We start from the raw sequence: 23,418 nt of genomic DNA on the forward strand, positions 1-23,418 counted from the left end.
TCAACCTCTGACCATTGACTACTGTTGTATTTTGTATATTAGTTTGTTACATTGTAACTGCTGTAATCATTATTAGCCATTTAAATTTAACAGCGTAGGCATTCTTTATACTTGCAAACAATGGCTGGAACAATCAGGAAGCCAACCACCTGACTGCCCACTTAGTACACCGGGGCAGTCCATGTTTATAGGATGCTGTAATCAGTAACACGTTAAGACGTATTATAATTGCTTCCACATTCTTTGCTTTATCTTACACTTTCTTATTCCTTGTTACATTGTTGCGCATCATTTGCTTAGGCATTCCTTACACTTTGTTACATTGTAAAACTGTTTCGACATTCTTTGAACTTTTACTGTGTTGGATGAAAGATAATGGTGGCGAGATAAGGAAAGACATAGGCCTTGGGGTGATGGATGGATGTGAGGGATGGACTAGCAGGGAAATAAGGGAGGCAAAGTATGAAGGGATGTGAGCATTGAGATAAGGATAAATTACTGAATGGGATTTAAAGGTGGCGGGCCAGACGGGTGACTGCAAAGAAATGAATGACTGAAGAAAGGAGTGTGGGTGTGAGGTAATGTAAAGAAGATAAGGTTTGGAATAATCCTATAAACATGGACTGCCCCGGTGTACTAAGTGGGCAGTCAGGTGGTTGGCTTCCTGATTGTTCCAGCCATTGTTTGCAAATAAAGGCTTTTAACTTCTCGAATAATTCTCCGTGTCGCCTGTCTTAATTTCGAGGATCAGGGAACCACAACAAAATCTGAATGTGTAGGTGAAAAACTGTCACCTGCAGAGCTCGAGTTCAGGGGAGAAAGGAGTTATTAGGTTGATCATCTCAATTCCGATACAGACCAAGGGCCAAACGGCTTCCATCAGTATTGTAGATTTTCTATGAAAATGCTTACCGAATGGATTATTTTTTGTTTCCTCTAGATTATTGGGAAAATAAAAATTCTCACTGGCTTTAAGAAAGTAAGTTGCCTGTATGCCCTGTTACCCAAACACAAGAAGTGCAAATGCAAGCACAATGTCCCAGGTTAAAGCACTTTCATTGCAGCGGCAGTTGTAAATTCATGTGCAAAACCATCAAGGGTACAATACTAATTCAATTGCCTTACAGTTCCATTCAAGCACGGTACGTCATCGTAATGAAGAGAGACTCCACGCGGACATGCGTATCCATTAGTGATGTTGGCACCATATCTGTTTGGCGATATTGAGCGTCTATGTAATAAACTGAAAAGATAAAAAGATATCGGTGAGAAATTAATACATCGCGGAGTACTATTTATTATGTAGAGTCGAAAATGTTATCCTATGGAACCTTAGGTCACTGAGAGAGGTAGCTATTTGGTCTAAAATGCCCCTGGTGCTTCTTTGAAAGAGTTATCCAATTAGTACTACTCTCTCCACAAAATGCTGGAGTAACTCAGCGGGTCAGGCAGCATCTCGGGAGAGAAGGAATGGCTGACGTTTCGGGTGGAGACCCTTCTTCAGACTGATGTCAGGGGGGCGGGACAAAGGAAGGATATAGGTGGAGACAGGAAGATAGAGGGAGATCTGGGAAGGGGGAGGGGACGGGAGGGACAGAGGAACTATTTAAAGTTGGAGAAGTCGATGTTCATACCGCTGGGCTGCAAACTGCCCAGGCGAAATATGAGGTGCTGTTCCTCCAATTTCCGGTGGGCCTCACTATGGCACTGGAGGAGGCCCATGACAGAAATGTCAGACTGGGAATGGGAGGGGGAGTTGAAGTGCTCAGCCACCGGGAGATCAGTTTGGTCAATGCGGACCGAGCGCAGTACTAGTCTCTCTATCAGTAGAACCATGGTTTTGTTTGATGCATATCCAGTTCCATTTTACAAGCTATCTGCAATAAGTTCCAGATTATAGCATTGTCCGATAGAGATGCTGTCTGCCCTGCTGAGTTACTCCAGCATTTTGTGATACCAGATTATAGCACATCAGGGAATAAACATAGATTTTCCTTTTCTCCTTAATAATTTGTTAGCTTGTGATTAAAACTGTAAATTCTCCCAAAGGTATATAAAAAATTCATGTAATTTAAATTACAAAAAATTCATGTAATTTAAATTATTTCAAAAAAAGACTCAAAGTGCTGGAGTAACTCAGCGGGTCAGGCAGCATCTCTGGGGAAGGTGGATAGATGTTGTTTAAGATCGGTAGGCAGAAGGCAGTGGAGGCCAATTCTCTGAATGCATTCAAGAGAGAGCTAGATAGAGCTCTTAAGGATAGCGGAGTCAGAGGGTATGGGGAGAAGGCAGGAACGGGGTACTGATTGAGAATGATCAGCCATGATCACATTGAATGGTGGTGCTGGCTCGAAGGGCCGGATGGCCTCCTCCTGCACCTATTGTCTATTATCTATTCCTCTCATGATTTTATACATTTCTATATCTAGATATCTAGTTTCTATGTTATTTTTTAAGTTTGCCTTAAAGTACTCATAGAAGAGCAAACCCCAGTTTCCACAGTCTCTCTGCATAACCAACATCATTAAACAACTAAAGTCCAGTAGCCTTGTGACCATTCTATGGTCATTAGTGAATTGGCTCAGAACATCCACAGAAATGCCAGTAGCTCTGTATGACATAGCCTCAAATCCATTAAGTCCATTCATTTGAAAGGACAAGACAGAATGCCAGGGAAAAATACAGTTCAATTTACATTTACACGTTCTTGGATTAATTTAAATGCATCTAATTGAGTGTGTTTCTGGAGTTTTAAGTGTATATTTAATTTTAATATTTTAACAATGGGGGTGCAGCGGTAGAATTGCTGCCTTACAGCGCTTACAGCGACAAAGACCCGGGTTCGATCCCGACTACGGGCGCTGTCTGTATGGAGTTTGTACGTTCTCCCCGTGACCTGCGTGGGTTTTCTCTGAGAACTTCGGTTTCCTCCCACACTCCAAAGACCTACAGGTTTGTTAATTGGCTTGGTATAAATGTAAACATTGTCCCTAGCGTAGGGTAGTATTAATGTGAGGGGATCGCCAGTTGGTGCGGGCTCGATGGGCCGAAGGGCCTGTTTCTATGCTGTATCTCTAAACTCAACTAATCTAAAAATGTATTACTATGTTTAACTTTTAATCGTTTTTTTTCCCGATGTTCGCATGCTTGTGATAGTATTTGCTCTGATAGTTTCTCTGTGAATTTGGATGATTAGCTAATCTGCAGTTAGGCAAGTCAGAGAAAGGGGATTTGTCACCTGTTATTGTTATGAGTTTTATTCAGCAAAGGAGGACTGGTTTACATGCAGCAGTTTGGCACCAGCCAAGTGTTCACAGGGTGTGTCGGATGGAACTGCAGATGCTGGTTTAAACCGAAGAAAGAACCAAAAGGCTGGCGTACCTCAGCGGGACAGGCGACATCTCTGGAGAGAAGGAATGGGTGACGTTTCGGGTCGAGACCCTTCTTCAGACGGCATCACAGGGCATGTGATTGGTGAAGATTGGCACAAAATGCTGGAGTAACTCAGCGTGACAGGCAGCATCTGTGGAGAGAAGGAACGGGTGACGTTTCAGGATAACGTCACCCATTAACGTCGCCCATTCCTTCTCTCCAGAGATGCTGCCACATGTGATTGATGAATTTGGGTGGTGCGCCTTTCAGTGGAAGACCTGGGCCATCAGCTAATGCAGTCATTATTTAGTTATTACAAATCCGCACCAACAGGTCACACATACAATATAAACCTGCTCAGGTTTAACACAACAATTTTATTAGCTGTAGTGTTCTTATTTTTTTTCAAAAACCGCTCATCTTATAAATTCTTTAAAAATAAATTCTTACTTGAAGCATTGCTTTGCAGTCTGTATAACACTAGATGTTGTTTCCACATCAATATAATCATAATGCAAGGCTGCCGGGTCTGTCGTTGAACCCGTTTCAGATAGTAAAATGCCGAGCCATCTTCCCAGCTCCTCTCCAGAAGAAGTCTGCAAAAACAAAATGCTGCATGTCTAGTGGTAGTTTATGAGACATGATCAATAGAAATAGATCATTTTACTTGGAGAAAAGATACATTTACAAGATCTTCAGTTACGGAGTCATAGTCATAGTGACTCAGCGTGGAAACAGGCCCTTCGGCCCAACTTGCCCACACCAGCCAACATGTCCCAGCTACACTAGTCCCACCTGCCCGCTTTTGGTCCATATCCCTCCAAACCTGTCCTATCCATGCACCTGTCTAACTGTTTCTTAAATGTTGGCATAGTCCCAGCCTCAACAGCCTCCTCTGGCAGCTTGTTCCATTCACCCACCACCCTTTGTGTGAAAGAGTTACCCCTCAGATTCCTGTTAAACTTTTTCCCCTTCAACCTATGTTTAAGTTGATACTTAAAAGGAAACTGGTAAAAGGAGGAAATGAATCCCAGTTTAACAGGCATACTTCCAGGTCCATTGCATTCCAGGTCCAGCTTGTTCCATACACCCACCACTCTTTGTATGAAAAGGTTATCCCTCAGATTCCCATTAAATCTTTGCCCCTTCACCTGAAACCTATGCCCTCTGGTCCTTGATTCCCCCACTCTGGGCAAGAGACTCTGTGCATCTACCCGATATCTCCATCTTCAGTTTTCGGTAATCTTTTACCCCTTGAACTGATGTCTCAAGAACACAGCTTAACGTTTGTGACTTTGAAAATATGTATGTCTATCGATGATATAACATCACAAAAGCTTTCCACTGTACACGTGACAATAAACTGAACTGATATATATATCAAGGTTTCAAGGTCAGTTTATTGTCACATGTACCAATTAAGAATAACTTTAAAAAATGGGTGATAAAAAATACAAATGAGCTTTGCCTCAGCTATGTGACATTTAGTTTGAACTAGACCAAGTGGACCCGTTGGGCCCAAACCTCTCCTGCATTGGTACAGCACCCTGCCCCCCTCCTCTCTCCTCAAACCCCCCTACCCTCTCCCCACTCCCCCATTCCCCCCTCCCTTCCTCTTCCTCTCCCCCTCCACTCCTTTTATACTTAAAAATGTGAACAACTTTAAAAATATAACACCGATTTCAATAAAACTACTTGCATTACCACTAAAGTGACAATGGTGAGTAAGGTGGGCCTAAAATTGTCGCGCTATCGTGTACCATTTTGGCTGAAGTTCAGTCACAAACAAGATAACAAACGAGAGTTTTAGTATGTAGATGTGAGATGTGTAACATTAATGCATTGAAACTACCTTGACAGCCTACGCTTATAAAGTATTTTTAATGTTTAAAACGTCAGGATACACTTTACACTGGGTGAAGGCGTCATGAAGGAAATGCAAAGAGACGTTGAAATGTTGATATCAGAGCACAGTAGAAGAACAAGAAAGGATACGTGGGAGATTGGTTATAACGTGTGGGAGGGCAGCCGCCTTGAATGTTTAGGAAAGGAGGGTAAGTTAATAGACAATAGACAATAGGTGCAGGATGAGGCCATTCGGCCCTTCGAGCCAGCACCGCCATTCAATGTGATCATGGCTGATCATTATCAATCAGTACTCCGTTCCTGCCTTCTCCCCATACCCCCTGACTCCGCTATCCTTAAGAGCTCTATCTAGCTCTCTCTTGAATGCATTCAGAGAATTAGCCTCCACTGCCTTCTGAGGCAGAGAATTCCACAGATTCACAACTCTCTGACTGAAAACGTTTTTCCTCATCTCAGTTCTAAATGGCCTACCCCTTATTCTTAAACTGTGGCCCCTTGTTCTGGACTCCCCCAACATTGGGAACATGTTTCCTGCCTCTAACGTGTCCAACCCCTTAATAATCTTATACGCTTCGATAAGATCCGCTCTCATCCTTCTAAATTCCAGTGTATACAAGCCCAGTCGCTCCAGTCTTTCAACATATGACAGTCCCGCCATTCCGGGAATTAACCTAGTAAACCTACGCTGCACGCCCTCCATAGCAGTGAAGGGGTAAATGGATTTAGCAGGCACGTTTCAGAAACCAACTGAAGGGTCAAGTTGGGGTGTGAAAATTAGAGTTGGGGAACCAAAATTGAAGTGGGAAATTCAAAAGGTAAAGAAGTCATGTGGGCAGGAGTAGGGTTGTACCAGCATCTCCAGTTATTTTCTTAGTAATTTTTGCCCGTCATTTAGCGATGTTATATGGATCTTAAACATTTTAGTATGTTGATGTTTATTTTTGTTAGTTTATGAAAAGTTTGTGTTTGTGTCCTTATGAGGTCTCTTGAACAAGCAGTTCGATGTCAGTGTAAGAAAATAACTGCAGATGCTGGTACAAATCGAAGGTATTTATTCACAAAATGCTGGAGCAACTCAGCAGGTCAGGCAGCATCTCAGGAGAGAAGGAATGGGCGACATTTCGGGTCGAGACCCTTCTTCAGTTCGATGTCAGTTATTTTTTTGGCGTTGTTAATAAAGTTGAGAAAAACGTAAGTTATGTTTTGCTTAGACCAGTTATCAGAAAAATGTATTATGTTTGCCTTGTGAACTTTAAGTTTATGGAAGAGAAAGAAAGAGATTAATAAAGATATACAATAATTTTTATGTTAGGGGTTCCCTGAGGCATGAAAATTATTTCAGGGGTTCCGCCAGGGTCAAAAAAAGCATGAGATAAGCTGCTCTAGATTATCGTCTACCGAGGAAGGAGGGGAGGGGGGTAGGGAGGGGGGAGGAGAGAGGGGAAGGGGGAGAAGGAGGGAGGGGGAGAGGGGAAGGGGAGAGGAGAGGGTGCTGCACCAATGCAGGAGAGGTTTGGGCATAAGGGGCCCACTTGGTCTAGTTTTATTATAGCCGTCTGTCTTCATCTGGATGTGCGGAAAGTGATTGATGTTTTCTGGGACAGCAATGTGAACCTTTATTGTTGAAGGCATGTGTTATACATGGGGCCAGGTTGGTAGATCACCTTTGCTTTACAAATGTTTTGAGATGTCCTCTTCGTCTCTTGGGTGAACGAGTTCGCTGAGGAATAGAGGCCTATCTGCATCCTTGTCCATCCAAACGCATGATGAACACGAGTTGCCCCAATGAACAACTGCAGAAGAACCAATAGGGGGCGACACCAACACGCTCGGTTTTTGGAAAGATCCTCGGATTCCCCTCCCAATGAAAGAAGCTGGATTAACAAGAGATTCCGCAGAATTGATCAGGGAAACAAGAAAGGATCTATTGGGGCGGTCACGGTGGCGCAGCGGTAGAGTTGCTGCATTACAGCGAATGCAGCGCCGGAGACCCGAGTTCCATCCTGACTACGGGTGCTGTCTGTACGGAGTTTGTACGTTCTCCCCGTGACCCGCGTGGGTTTTCTCCGAGATCTTCGGTTTCCTCCCACACTCCAAAGGCATGCAGGTTTGTCAGTTAATTGACTCGGTGTATATAAAAATTGTCCCTGGTGGGTGTAGGATAGTGCTAATGTGCGGGGATCGCTGGTCGGCGCGGTGGGCCGAAAGGGCCTGTTTCTGTACTGTATCTCTAAACTAAACTAAACTAAATATCAGGTAATGGCAAGAACCTTGGGCGGTAGACACATAAAGGCTGGAGTAACTCAGCGGGTCAGACAGCATCTCTGGAGAAAAGTAATAGGTGACTGTTTTCGGGCCGAGACCCTTCTTCAGGATTACTGATGTAGGGAGAGACCTTGCAGTGCAAATCCACAGCCCGCTGAAAATAGTAACGTAGGTGGATAGGATACTGAAGAAGCCATTTGACATGCCTGCATTCATACACTAAGGCATGGAGCACCTATCCGGTTGCTGCAATGAAGCGTGTGGTGGCAAGACGGAGAGTACCGAGATTCACCAGATGTTGCCTGGAATGGAGGGCTGGAGTTATCAGGAGAGTTTGCATAGGCTGGCTTTATTATCGGTGGGATATAGGAGGCTGAGTACTGATCTTACGATAGTCTACACAATTATCAGAGGCATGGACAGGAGAGACAGAATCTCCTTTTTCCAAAGGCAGAATTAGAGTCTGGAATTAGAGTGCACAGGTTTCATGTGAGATAAGCCCATCTTTGGATCGCATGTCACTTGAAACTGAGCGGCCAATTTGCTGTTGATTGGCTGTCCGGCCAATAGCTCCATTTCCAAGGCGTTTCAAATGAATACATGAACATTTTGAAAGATAAATGAAAACACACTCAATTTTCTTTTAAGGTCCACGTGGACTTTTCCTCCATCCTGCATTGCAAGCAGCAGGTTCCTGGAGATACCTGGAACCATGACTGGGAATCCCCTTGACTGGTGGACACTTCCCAGTGTTTTCAATGGATGCTGAAGAAGTCTGGTCTACCCCAACAGCTGCTGACGACCTTCTACCGCTGCACCATGGAGAGCATCCTAACGCATGGCATCCCTGTGTGGTATCTCAGCTGCACGGAGGCAGAGAGGAAAGCTCTTCAGCGGGTAGTCCATAGAGCTCAGAGGACCATCAGAACACAGCCTTGGAGGGCATCTACAACACACGATGCCTCAGAAAAGCCACCAGCATCCACAAAGACTCTTCACACCCCTGCAACAGTCTGTTCGAACTCCTTCCATTGGGCCGACGATACAAGGCCTTCTACGCCCGCACCTCCAGACTCAGGAACAGCTTCATCTCCAGGGCCATAGCTGCTATGAACCGGTCCTGCTGAGCCGGATGGTCACATCGCACAGTGAACCGGCACAGACCGACTTGCACTTTACTCTGTTTTAAAACTGTTACAATTTGTTTCATTGGGTTGTTTAAATTAATACTGACTAGCTAATTAATTTATTGCATCGTATGGGAGGCGCATTCCCAATCTCGTTTTACCCCTGTACAATGACAATAAAGATATATTGTATTGTATCGTATATTTGCAGTCTTTGATTGCAACCACTAGATGGCAGAGCACAATAACAGGGCAGCATGCTGCAGCTCATTCAAGCACAGGGGCGGCAACTCAACAAAGCACATCCGTGCAAGGGCACAGGATGAGTGCTCCAACCAGCACGGTGGCGCAGCGGTAGAGTTGCTGCCTCCCAGCGAATGCAGTGCGGGAGACCCGGGTTCGATCCCGACTACGGGCGCTGTCTGTACGGAGTTTGCACGTTCTCCCCGAGACCTGCGTGGGTTTTCTCCGAGATCTTCCGTTTCCTCCCACACTCCAAAGACGTGCAGGTACATAGGTTAATTGGCTTGGTAAATATAAAAATTGTCCCTAGTGGGTATAGGACAATGTTAATGTGCGGGGATCGCTGGGCGGCGCGGACCCAGTGGGCCGAAAGGGCCTGTTTCCGCGTTGTATCTCTAAACTAAAAAACTTTTTTAAAAAACTAAACTAACAAAGGACAGACAAGATTTACATTTCACGACGTCAAAAGAAAAGGCAGATAAGTGATGGCACAGAATTAGGCCATTCGGCCCATCGGGTCTACTCCGCCATTCAGTCATGGCTGGTCTATCTCTCCCTCCTAACCCCATTCTCCTGCCTTCTCCCCATCACCCCTGACACCCGTACTAATCACGAATCAATTTTAAAAATATAATTTGACTTGGCTTCCAAAGCCCTCAGTGGCAATGAATTCCCCAGATTCACCACCCTCTGACTAAATAAATTCCTCCTCATCTCCTTCCTAAAGGAACGTCATTTGATTCCGTCCTTTATATCAATAGTAGACTGGACATCAACAAATTTTACCTGTTCCAAAGAGATAGTTCCATCCTTTATATTTGTACGTTTTGGACTGCTCTTCTAAAATGTACACCGATCAGCCAAAACATTATGACTACCACTGCCAGGTAAAGTGAATAACATTGATTATCTTGTTACAATGGCACCTGTCAAGGGGTGGCATATATTAGGCAGCAAGTGAACAGTCAGTTCTTGAAGTTGATGTGTTGGTTGCAGGAGAAATGGGCAGGAGTAAAGACCTGAGCGACTTTGACAAGGGTCAAATTGTTACGGCCAGACGACTGGGTCAGAGCATCTCTGAAACGGCAAGGCTTGTGGGGTGCTCCCGGTCAGCAGTGGTGAGTACCTACCGACAGTGGTCCGAGGAGGGACAAACCACAAACCGGCGACAGACAGGGTGTTGGGCGCCCAAGGCTCATCGATGCGCGAGGGCAACGAAGGCTATCCCGTCTGGTCCGAACCGACAGAAGGTCTACTGCGGCACAAGTCACAGAAAATTTTATTGGTGTTCACGGGAGGAATATGTCACAATACACAGTGCATCGCACCCTGCTGCGTATGGGGCTGCACACGGAGGACCAACAGCATATTAGGCAGGTGGTCATAATGTTTTTGCTCACCAGGTCATAATGTTTTGGCCTGCTCTTCTAAAATGTAAACCTTCCAGGCCATTGTCCTGTCTGGTGATGCAGCAACACAATGGAAAAAGGCCACTGATCCAATGATTAGAGATGTTGACGTTTACACTCCCGGCTCTCCACAATTGACTGCCTTGTTCTCCTTTTCTTTCAGCCTCTTTTCCTTCGGCAACTCTCCTAATCTAATCTTGAATGCTTACACAGTTTATAAATTAAACGTTAGCCCCTCTGAAGTGAATTCCACAGTCTCACAGCTTTCTGTGGAGGAATTCCTTTTAGACAATAGACAATAGGTGCAGGAGGAGGCCATTCGGCCCTTCGAGCCAGCACCGCCATTCAATGTGATCATGGCTGATCATTCTCAATCAGTACCCCGTTCGTGCCTTCTCCCCATACCCCCTGACTCCGCTATCCTTAAGAGCTCTATCTAGCTCTCTCTTGAATGCATTCAGAGAATTGGCCTCCACTGCCCTCTGAGGCAGAGAATTCCACAGATTCACAACTCTCTGCCTGAGAAAGTTTTTCCTCATCTCAGTTCTAAATGGCCTACCCCTTATTATTAAACTGTGGCCCCTGATTCTGGACACCCCCAACATTGGGAACATGTTTCCTGCCTCTAACGTGTCCAACCCCTTAATAATCTTATACGTTTCGATAAGATCCCCTCTCATCCTTCTAAATTCCAGTGTATACAAGCCTAGTCGCTCCAGTCTTTCAACATATGACAGTCCCGCCATTCCAGGAATTAACCTAGTAAACCTACGCTGCACGCCCTCAATAGCAAGCATATCCTCCTCAAATTTGGAGACTAAAACTGCACACAGTACTCCAGGTGCGGTCTCACTAGGGCCCTGTACAACTGCAAAAGGACCTCTTTGCTCCTATACTCAACTCCTCTTGTTATGAAGGCCAACATTCCATTGGCTTTCTTCACTGCCTGCTGTACCTGCATGCTTCCTTTCAGTGACTGATGCACTTGGACACCCAGATCTCGTTGTACAAGACGCACAAGTAGCTGATACAATAGTGACTGCTCAATGCAGTCGAGCTGAGACAAATTCCACAATGTTTAATCCATTGCAAGAAACATATGGCCCTTTTCTGATATCGGTACGCTACATAAACATTTCATGGGCAAAAGCCACAAAGCTGCTGACCAAATGTTCAGGCAGTTACATAGCTGCAGAGATCCCTGCCTTGTGTTTATATTTACACAGCATTCAAGGAGTTGATTCTGGCATGCATCTTATTACTGACAAAATTCAAAACCAACAAGGGAAAACTCCTGCAGAAGATGCAAGATCTATATTCTGTTAAAAGTGGAATCTCCCTCTCCTATCGTCTTGCAAGAGTCAAATGGAAAAAAAAGAGTTGGATTTATATTTTTCTCTGTTGGAATCAAAATAGCATGGATTCAATTTCAATAGACAATAGGTGCAGGAGGAGGCCGTTCGGCCCCTCGAGCCAGCACCACCATTCAATGTGATCATGGCTGATCATTCTCAATCAGTACCCCGTTCCTGCCTTCTCCCCATACCCCTGACTCCGCTATCCTTAAGAGCTCTATCTAGCTCTCTCTTGAATGCATTCAGAGAATTGGCCTCCACTGCCTTCTGAGGCAGAGAACTCCACAGATTCACAACTCTCTGACTGAAAAAGTTTTTCCTCATTTCCCCCTGTATAGACCTTGCTCCTTCCCAACACACAGCGCACCACCCCATTACCAGTTTGGCTTTGGTACAGGTTTCTTCAGTTTAAAATGTTCCTTCAGTAAATTCCTCCTGTCACTTATGCAATAAAGCAATGATGATAATTAGCTGGTAGACACAAAATGCTGGAGTAACTCAGCGGGCCAGGCAGCATCTCTGGAGAGAAGGAATGGGTGATGTTTCGGGTCGAGACCCTTCTTCAGATTGATGATAATTAGCTATTTGTTTGCCCTGCAGATCTTTGGTTATTGCAGGAGGGATTCGGAGAGTTTTTACTACCTGCTCTTGTACTAAATACTGCAGTTAATCCCAAAACCACGCTCTGGTCCGATCATTCCAATGCCCAAGAATGAAGGAGGTGGCGGAAAGAGATGGACATCACCCGGTTCATCTCAGGCATTCACCTTCCCGCCAAAAAAGATATCTATCGGCAGGAGAAGCACTGCCTGAAAACGGCAAGTAATATTATCAAAGGCCCACACCACCCTGGTCATGGTCTCATCTCACTGCTGCCGTCAGGAAGGTGGTTCAGGAGCCTTAGAACTGTGACATCCAGGATCATAGAAACATAGAAAATAGGTGCAGGAGGAGGCCATTTTGTCCCTCAGAGCCAACACTGCCATTCTTTGTGATCATGGCTGATCATTCACAATCAGCAACCTGCCTTCTCCCCGTATCCCTTGGTTCCGCTAGCCCCTGGAGCTCTATCTAGCTCTCTTTTTAAATTCATCCAGTGAATTGGCCTCCACTGCCCTCTGTGGCAGAGAATTCCACAAATTCACAACTCTCTGGGTGAAAAAGTTTTTTCTCATCTCAGTTTTAAATGGCCTCCTCTTTATTCTTAGACTGTGGCCCCTGGTTCTGGACTCCCCCAACATTGGGAACATTTTTTCCTGCATCCAGCTTGTCCAGTCCTTTTATAATTTTATACGTTTCTATAAGATGCTCGTCTCATCCTTCTAATTTCCAGTGAATACAAGCCCAGTCTTTCCAATCTTTCCCCGTATGACAGTCCCGCCATCCCGGGGATTAACCTCGTGAACCTACCTCAACAGCAAGGACGTCCTTCCTCAAATTAGGAGACCAAAACTGTACACAATACGCCAGATGTGGCCTCACCAGGGCCCTGTACAACTGCAGAAGGACATCTTTACTCCTGTACTCAAATCATGTGTAGGTTCTTCTCATCAACCACCATGCTCTTGAATCACATTGCACAGCCCTAACCACAACCCTACTTCAACATATATCCACTGTGGACTAAGTAAAGGTTGCAGTACATACTTCAATTTGGATCGTCATGGTCTAGTAACCTAGTATTACTGATAATTTATTGGGTTATTGCATATTTATGTGATATATATGGTTGTGTTAGTGTGCCTGCAAAGCTGCAAGAAGGTAAGAATTTCATTATTCTATTCCCAATGTATATGACACTAGAGCTTGACACAATGTATATGGCACTTGAGAGCTAGATAAAGCACTTAAGGATAGCGGAGTCAGGGGGTATGGGGAGAAGGCAGGAACGGGGTACTGATTGAGAATGATCAGCCATGATCACATTGAATGGTGGTGCTGGCTCGAAGGGCCGAATGGCCTCCTCCTGCACCTATTGTCTATTGTCTATTGACACTCATGACTTCACCTGATTGCCTTCAATCGCCCGGTACGGCCGCGGGACGTTTCAGCGCCCGGTGCGGCTCGGCCGCGGGGCCTTCCATCGCCCGGTACGGCCGCGGGACGTTTCAGTGCCCGGTGCGGCTCGGCCGTGGGGACTTCCATCGCCCGGTACGGCCGCGGGACGTTTCAGCGCCCGGTGCGGCTCGGCCGTGGGGACTTCCATCCCCTTGCGGGGGCTGTGCGTGTCGGTCGCCTCGGTAGGGGTCGAGCTGCCTGTCCGTGGGTGCGGGGGGAAGAGAGTGGAAGTTTTGTTGCCTTCCATCACAGTGAGGGGGTGTTTGGAGTCACTGTGATGGATGTTTGTGTTGGGGTCGTGCGTCTTGTGTTCTTTTTTTTTGTGTTCTGTGACTGCTGGAAATGTAATTTCGTTCGGTATCTCGGTATCGAATGACAATAAAGCTCTGTATTCTGTATGTATTTACTTTTTTTTTTAAAAGGGACAAACCTGGATTTAACCATAGAAATATCGGGAATTGAATATAAGAGTGAGGACGCCATGATGTGCTTTCTAAGACTTTGGGGGTCAGGCCGCATTTGGAATATTGTGTGCAGTTCTGGCTGGGAGGAGGTTTACTAGAAGGCTACCTGGGTTACAAGGAGATTGCAACCAGGGAGAGTTGGAATGGACCTCGATTGTTTACTCTGCAACGTCGGAGGTTGAGGTGAGACCTGATGGAGGTATAGACAATTACTAGACAAAGTGGACCCGTTGGGCCCAAACCTCTCCTGCATTAGTGCAGCACCCTGTCCTCCCCCGCCCTCCCCTCTCTCCTCAACCCCCCCTTCCCCTCCCCCTTCTCCCCCCTTCCCCCCTCCCTCCTCCCCTCCTTTTAAACTTTAAAATGTGAATAACTTTAAAAATATAACACCGATTTCAATGAAACTACTTGCATTATCACTAAAGAGACAATGGCAAGTAAGGTGGGCCTAAAATTGTCGCACTATCGTGTACCGTTTTGGCTGAAGTTCAGTCACAAACAAGATAACAAACGAGAGTTTTAGTATATAGATGGAGGGCATAGAAAAGGTAGACAGTCAGAGAACCTTTTTGCAAGGATGTAGATATCAAACAGTAGAAGGCATAGCTAGCTATAAGGTGAGGGGGGCGAAGTTTAATGGTGATGTGTGGGGGCAAGTTGTTTTTACACAGTGAGTAAGTGGGGACCTGGAGCACATTGCCCGGGGTGGTGGGGGAGGCAGATATGATGGTGGTGTTTAAAAGGCTTGTAACAGTAACAGTAACAGTTTAGTTCATTGTCATGTGTACCGAGGGACAGTGAAAAGCTTTAGTTGTCATGCTATCCGTTCAGCAGAAAGACAATACATGATTAGCAGGAAGACCATACATGATTAGCAGAAAGATCATACATTATTAGGAGAAAGACCATACATGATTAGATGTGAAACACAATACATGATTGGACATGAACGTCCAAAGATGTACAGGTATGTAGGTTAATTGGCTGGGTAAATGTAAAAATTGTCCCTAGTGGGTGTAGGATAGTGTTAATGTATGGGGATCGCTGGGCGGCACGGACTTGGTGGGCCGAAAAAGGCGTTTCCGGCTGTATATATATGATATGATATGATATGAAACACAATACATGATTAGCAGAAAGGCAATACATGCAGGAAGACCATACATGATTAGACGTGAAACACAATACATGATTAGACGTGAAATACAATACATGCTTTTAGATAGGCAGAAGGAAGTGCAGGGAATAGATGGATATGGATCATGTGCAGGCAGATGAGATCAGATTAACTTGACACAAAATCGTGTCAAGTTCCTGTGCTGTACTGATCAATGTGTAGGAAGGAACTATAAGAAAATAACTGCAGATGCTGGTACAAATCGATTTATTCACAAAATGCTGGAGTAACTCAGCAGGTCAGGCAGCATCTCGGGAGAGAAGGAATGGGTGACGTTTCGGGTCGAGACCCTTCTTCAGACTGATGTCGGGGGTGGGACAAAGGAAGGATATAGGTGGAGACAGGAAGATAGAGGGAGATCTGGGAAGGAGGAGGGGAAGGGAGGGACAGAGGAGCTATCTGAAGTTGGAGAAGTCGACGTTCATACCACCGGGCCGCAAACTGCCCAGGCGAAATATGAGGTGCTGCTCCTCCAATTTCCGGTGGGCCTCACTATGGTACTGGAGGAGGCCCATGACAGAGAGGTCAGACTGGGAATGGGAGGGGGAGTTAAAGTGCTGGGCCACCGGGAGATCAGTTGCGTTAATGCGGACCGAGCGCAGGTGTTCAGCGAAGCGATCGCCGAGCCTGCGCTTGGTTTCGCCGATATAGATAAGTTGACATCTAGATTTTAAGTGGCAGATGGTCTGTAGGAAGGAACTGCAGTTGCTGGTTTAAACCGACGATGTAGACATAAGAAGCTGGAGTGGCGGGACAGGCAGCATCTCTGGAGAGAAGGAACGGGTGACGTTTCGTGTCTGAAGAAGGGTCTCGACCCGAAACGTCACCCATTCCTTCTCTCTGGAGATGCTGCCTGTCCCGCTGAGCCACTCCAGCTTTTTTGTTTTGTCTGTGCTTTTCTTTGTTCTTAAAAGACAAAAAAAAAACAAGATGCTGGAGAAACTTGAAATTTTTTTAAAAACCCAGAAAATGCTGGAAATACTCAGCAAGTCGGGCAATGTCTGCGGAAACAGAAACAGTTAACGTTTCAGGTCAAAGAACTTTTATCAAAATGGCAAAATATCGCACCTCTAAGACTGCAACCTCTTGTCCATTCCTGAGCAGGCGGAATGCCAGCGGGTGTTTGGAATCGAGGCCTGGAATGATTTCACATCCGCGCAGAGGGATGGAAGCCATTTGGATCTTCAGGTCAGTTCTATCCTTGTGGAGGATCAGCTTGTTATCTTTCACCCTGCACCACCTCTCCCTCCAACGATTATTTGACAGCACATTCAGGTAACCTTGAAGGATCAGAGCAAGAGAGAAAGGGTTAATTTTCTACGCCCCGACACCATGGCTGTAGTAGCTCTTGGTTTCGAAACAAGACAAATGAAAATATATCTCAGTCATATTTTATGCTTGTGCTCTTGTTCAACACTCCATAGTTCATTTGCTGATAATAAATATCCTAAAATCACATAATTGGTACCTGACCAAATCTGGTTCGAGCCCATGTCCTTTGCTAATAAATGGCCTTAGTGACTAGTAATGCACCTTCATTAGAATGCACAATGGAAGGTAGAAATACTTATCGAGCTCAATCGTTTAGTTCAGTTTAGTTTAGTTTAGAGATACAGCGTGGAAACAGGCCCTTTCGGCCCAACGGGTCCGCGCCGACCAGCGATCCCCGCACATTAACACCATCCTACACCCACTAGGGACAATTTTTAAATTTACCGAGCCAATTAACCGACAAACCTGTACGTCTTTGGAGAGTGGGAGGAAACGGAAGATCTCGGAGAAAACCCAGGGGAGAACGTACAAACTCCGTACAGACAGCACCCGTAGTCGGGATCGAACCCGGGTCTCCGGCGCTGCATTCGCTGTAAGGCAGCAACTCTACCGCTGCGCCACCGTGACCGCCGTGATCGTCTTTTGCCAAACTGGTTTCCATGAACGTTCCTGGGAGTTGCATTTCTGTAGAGGTTCCCCAAGGATAAGGGCAACATCGGTGGCGCAACTGGTAGAGCTGATGCCTGACAGCGCCAGAGACCTGGGTTTGATCCTAACCTCAGGTGCTGTGCGCATTCTCCCTGGGCCCATGTGGGTTTCATCCAGCTGCTCCGGCTTCCTTCCATATCCCAAAAACGTAGGGGTTTGTCGGTCGACTGGCTGTTGTAAATTGCCCCCGGCATGTATTGAGTGAATGAGAAAGTGGGATATCACGGAACGAACGCGAGTGGGTCGACGCGGACTGGGAGGGCCAAAGGGCCTGTTCCCGTGGTGTATCGTTCAATCAATGTCACAGGGAAAAACCTCTGATTTGTAATGAAATAGGGACTTTAAAAAGTAAACAACAGACACCGATGAGACAAAACATTATAACCTGATGAGCCAAAACATTATGACCACCTGCCTAATATGCTGTTGGTCCTCCGTGTGCAGCCCCATACGCAGCAGGGTGCGATGCACTGTGTATTGTGACACGTTCCTCCCATGACCACCATTAACATTTTCTGTGACTTGTGCCACAGTAGACCTTCTGTCGGTTCGGACCAGACGGGATAGCCTTCGTTGCCCTCGCGCATCGATGAGCCTTGGGCGCCCAACACCCTGTCTGTCGCCGGTTTGTGGTTTGTCCCTCCTCGGACCACTGTCGGCAGGTACTCACCACTGCTGACCGGGAGCACCCCACAAGCCTTGCCGTTTCAGAGATGCTCTGACCCAGTCGTCTGGCCATAACAATTTGGCCCTTGTCAAAGTCGCTCAGGTCTTTACTCCTGCCCACATTCTCCTGCATCCAACACATCAACTTCAAGAACTGACTGTTCACTTGCTGCCGAATATATACCCACCCCTTGACAGGTGCCATTGTAACAAGATAATCAATGTTATTCACTTCGCCTGTCCGTGGTCATAATGTTTTGGTTCATCAGTGTATAATCCATTTTAAAAATAAATGTAAATATATAAAAATATAAATATTATATTACTGCTTTGGAACAGCCAACAGGGACATTGAGAAAGTGTTACCACAGGTTGGAATGTCTTCCTCAGCAGACGAAGTCTGTTCATCTGTTGATGGTTTCTTCTTCCCAAGTCCGATGATCCGTGTAATCTTTTTTCCCGTGACCTTGCTCACAGCTCCTTTCGGTTCTGCCTTTGCATTTTTCTTCCCTTTTCCTGTTTGATGCAATAAAGTCAGATTTACCCTTCACGATATCGAGCCCCTGCACTGGGTTCAAGTCAAGTCAAGTCAAGTCAAGTTTATTTGTCACATACACATACACGATGTGCAGTGAAATGAAAGTGGCGGGTTGTGCACAAAAAAGAATTACAGTTACAGCATATAAATAAAGTTAATACAGTTACTACAGAGAAGACAAAATTTAGTCCCTGGAGTTATAAAAGTTGACAGTCCTGATGGCCTGTGGGAAGAAACTCCGCTCATCCTCTCCGTTTTCACAGCGTGACAGTGGAGGCGTTTGCCTGACCGTAGCAGCTGGAACAGTCCGTTGCTGAGGTGGCAGGGGTCCCACATGATCTTGCTTGCTCTGGATCTGCACCTCCTGATGTATAGGTCCTGCAGGGGAACGAGTGTAGTTCCCATGGTGCATTCTGCCGAACGCACTACTCTCTGCAGGGCCATCCAGTCCTGGGCAGAACTGTTCCCAAACCAGACTGTAATGTTCCCGGACAGGATGCTCTCTACAGCCCCAGAGTAGAAGCAATGAAGGATCCTCAGAGACACTCTGAATTTCCTCAGCTGTCTAAGGTGGTAAAGGCGCTGCTTTGCCTTACCCACCAGTGCGGCAATGTGCGTTGTCCATGTCAGATCCTCTGTGATGTGGACTCCCAAGTATTTAAAACTGCTCACCCTATCCACAGTAGACCCATTTATCTCCAGTGGCGTGTACGTCCTTGGATGTTGAGCCCTTCTAAAGTCCACAATCAGCTCCTTAGTTTTAGTGACATTCAAGAGGAGGCTATTGTCCTGACACCAGAGTGCCAGATCAGCCACCTCCTCCCGGTAGGCCTTCTCATCGTTGTTGGAGATCCGGCCCACCACCACAGTGTCATCAGCAAACTTGATGATGGAGTTTGAGCTGAACCTGGCCCCACAGTCATGTGTGTACAGGGAGTACAGTAGGGGGCTAAGGACGCAACCCTGGGGGGGATCCTGTGTTCAGGGTGAGGGAGCAATGTCAAAGCAGCAGGCTGTGCCAAATCTGCCTAATGATCGTGTCACCAAAATCGACGGCAGGATTGGCATCCAGACCGCACGTCACTCGTCATTAGTTCTGGCGAAAGGTCGCCCGCTTGAAAGATGCTAACTTTGTTTCTCTCTCCTCAGATGGTGCCAGACCTGTTGAATCTTTTTTTAACAGCATTCTCTGTTTTTCTACCTCATCATTCTGGCATCTGCAGTATCTGGCACTTTGGTTGGACAGCTATAAGATAATAATGCATGGTAACAGGCCCTTCAGCCCAGTTTGCCCATGCCAACAATGATGCCCATCTATGCTCGTCCCATTTGCTTGCATTTAACCTATATCCCTTTAAACCTATCCTTTCCATGTACCTGTCCAAGTCTATATACTAAGACTCTCGTTTGTTTGTTTGTTTGTTTGTTCCTAAACTACAGCCAAAACGGTACACGATGGCGCAACAATTTTAGGCCCACCTTACTCACCGTCGTCCCTTTGGTGCTAATGGAAGAAGTTTCATTGAAATTGGTGTTATATTTTTTAAGTTATTCACATTTTAAAGTTTAAATCTATCTCCTAGGGAGGGAGGAGGGAAGGGGGGGGGGTGGAGGGAGAGGGGGGAAGGAGGGAGGAGGGAGGATAAGGGGGGTTGAGGGGGATGGAGTGGGGGGGAGGGTGAGGGGAGGGGGAGGTGAGGGGCGGAAGGGGGATGGGAGGGAGGGGGGGAGAGGGGAGAATGGTGGAAGTGGAGGGGGGGGAAGGGGGAGAGAGGGGAGAGAGGGAAGAGAGGAGAGGGGGGAGAGGGGAGGGGGTGGGGGAGGGGGTGCTGAAACAATGCAGGAGAAGTTTTTAATTTTTTTTAAATGTTCCTATATTGCCTGATCAGTGAAGTAATTTGCAATTTATGATTTTTAATGAATCAATTTTGATTATAATTACTTCCCATGAGTGAGATATAAACAGCTGTTTGATTTTAAACTGCCCATTTTATACAATCTGTTAATTTCAAAATTCCCCTTATTGTTATAGTACGATTTAAACTAAAATGTGCATGTCCACTTGATTAAGTCTACACTTCACTGCTGTTTTCTGTACCATTTCATTTTAATAAGTGATTGGAGCAGAAATAGGCCATTTGGCCCATCGAGTCTACTCCGCCATTCAATCAAGGCTGATCCACCTGTCCCTCCTAACCCCATTCTCCTGCCTTCTCCCCACAACCCCTGACACTGGTACTATTCATAAATACATATATCTCTGCCTTAAAAATATCCACTGACTTGGCCTCCACAGCCTTCTGTGGCAGTGAATCCCGCAGATTCACCACCCTCCGACTAAAGAAATTCAATAGACAATAGACAATAGGTGCAGGAGGAGGCCATTCGGGCCTTCGAGCCAGCACCACCATTCAATGTGATCATGGCTGATCATTCTCAATCAGTACCCCGTTCCTGCCTTCTCCCCATACCCCCTGACTCCGCTATCCTTAAGAGCTCTATCTAGCTCTCTCTTGAATGCATTCAGAGAATTGGCCCCCATTGCCTTCTGAGGTAGAGAATTCCACAGATTTACAACACTCTGACTGAAAAAGCTTTTCCTCATCTCCGTTCTGAATGGCCTACCCCTTATTCTTAAACAGCGATCCCCACACACTAACACTATCCTATATGCACTATGGACAATTTTGTAAGAAAATAACTGCAGATGCTGGTACAAATCGAAGGTATTTATTTCACAAAATGCTGGAGTAACTCAGCAGTTAGTCGAGACCCTTTCAGTCTGAAAAAGGGACAATTTTGTTTTACATTTACCAAGCCAATTAACCTACATACCTGTCTGTCTTTGGAGTGTGGGAGGAAACTGAAGATCTCGGTGAAAACCCACGCAGGTCACGGGGAGAACGTACAAACTCCGTACGGACAGCACCCCAAGTCAGTATAAGAAAATAACTGCAGATGGTGGTACAAATCGAAGGTATTCATTCACAAAATGCTGGAGTAACTCAGCGGGTCAGGCAGCATCTCAGGAGAGAAGGAATGGGTGACGTTTCGGGTCGAGACCCTTCTTCAGACTGATATTCTTCTTCAGACCCATAGTTAGGATGGAACTCGGGTCTCCGGCGCTGCATTCGCTGTAAGGCAGCCACTCTACCGCTGCGCCACCGTGTTTTGAAGAGGTAGCTAAATGGATCAATGGATATTGACTAAATGGACTAGCACAACTTTTTTGACAAGTTTGCACATGGTAGTCTAGTCCAGAAGATTAGATCACGTGTGATCCAGAGCGAGCTAGCCAATTGATTGTGAAATTGGCTTGGTGGAAGGAAACAGAGAGTGGTGTGGAGGGTTTTTTTTGTTTCAGATTGGAGGCTAATGACCTGTGGTGTGCCACGGAAATCAGTGCTGGGTACGCTGAAGCTTGACATCCATATTAATGATTCAGGTGCCAATGACGCGACCATGGTTAGTAAGTTTGCAGATGACACCAATACTAGCAGGATAGTGTAGAAAAATAAACTGCAGATGCTGGTTTAAAACAAAGGGAGACACAAAATGCAGCATAGGTTTACTAGGTTAATTCCCGGAATGGCGGGACTGTCATATGTTGAAAGACTGGAGCGACTAGGCTTGTATACACTGGAATTTAGAAGGATAAATAATAATCCACAAAGTAGGAATAGCTGCAGTTATAAAGCAACAGAAATTAATAGTAAGACAAGATGTTGCTCTGGCAGGCACACCCTTCACCCTGAAACCAAGAATGAAGGCTGAGGAAAAAGGATGAGGTCATGTCTCAGTGCAGATCCACTATCTGTGATATGCAGCAAGAGGGTGTGAACATGATTGTTTAGTTTTAGTTTAGGGACACAGCGCCGACCAGTGATCCCCGCACATTAACACACACTCGGGACAATTTTCACATTTACGGATGACACGAAGCTGGGTGGCAGTGTTAGCTGCGAGGAGGATGCTAGGAGGCTGCAGAGTGACTTGGATAGATTAGGCGAGTGGGCAAATGCATGGCAGATGCAATATAATGTGGATAAATGTGAGGTTATCCACTTTGGCGGCAAGAACAGGAAAGCAGAGTATTACCTGAATGGTGACCGATTGGGAGAAGGGGAGATGCAACGTGACCTGGGTGTCATGGTGCACCAGTCATTGAAAGCAAGCATGCAGGTGCAGCAGGCAGTGAAGAAAGCGAATGGTATGTTGGCATTCATAGCAAGAGGATTTGAGTTTAGGAGCAGGGAGGTTCTGCTGCAATTGTACAGGGCCTTGGTGAGACCGCACCTGGAGTATTGTGTGCAGTTTTGGTCTCCTAACCTGAGAAAAGACGTTCTTGCCTTAGAGGGAGTACAGAGAAGGTTCACCAGATTGATCCCTGGGATGGCGGGACTTTCATATGAGGAAAGACTGGATAGACTGGGCTTGTACTCACTGGAATTTAGAAGACTGAGGGGGGATCTTATAGAAACATATAAAATTCTTAAGGGGTTGGAGAGGCTAGATGCGGGAAGATTGTTCCCGATGTTGGGGGAGTCCAGAACCAGGGGTCACAGCTTAAGGATAAGGGGGAAGTCTTTTAGGACCGAGATGAGAAAACATTTCTTCACACAGAGTGGTGAGTTTGTGGAATTCTCTGCCACAGAAGGTAGTTGAGGCCAGTTCATTGGCTGTATTTAAGAGGGAGTTAGATGTGGCCCTTTTTGCTAAAGGGATCAGGGGGTATGGAGAGAAGGCAGGTACAGGCTACTGAGCTGGATGATCAGCCATGATCATATTGAATGGCGGTGCGGGCTCGAAGGGCCGAATGGCCTGCTCCTGCACCTATTTTCTATGTTTCTATGTTTCTATGTGAGGGCTATATAGTGTTATACATTTGCATCAAATGT

The 23,418-nt window shown here is 45.9% G+C and overlaps 1 protein-coding gene across 1 annotated transcript in view; it reads right to left on the reverse strand.

Moving 5' to 3' along the window:
* The window catches only part of afap1 (actin filament associated protein 1), a 179,817-nt gene that overhangs the window by 26,863 nt on the left and 129,536 nt on the right, over positions 1 to 23,418 (reverse strand). The window contains exons 9-12 of the mRNA XM_078399527.1: positions 18,349 to 18,498; positions 16,405 to 16,616; positions 3,823 to 3,968; positions 1,126 to 1,243 (exon numbers count right to left, since the gene is read on the reverse strand). Coding sequence (XP_078255653.1) covers positions 1,126 to 1,243; positions 3,823 to 3,968; positions 16,405 to 16,616; positions 18,349 to 18,498 — 626 coding nt within the window. The remainder of the gene's footprint in view (positions 1 to 1,125; positions 1,244 to 3,822; positions 3,969 to 16,404; positions 16,617 to 18,348; positions 18,499 to 23,418) is intronic.

The sequence above is a fragment of the Rhinoraja longicauda genome, chromosome 1 (genome assembly GCF_053455715.1).
Source record: "Rhinoraja longicauda isolate Sanriku21f chromosome 1, sRhiLon1.1, whole genome shotgun sequence".
NCBI lineage: Eukaryota > Metazoa > Chordata > Chondrichthyes > Rajiformes > Arhynchobatidae > Rhinoraja > Rhinoraja longicauda.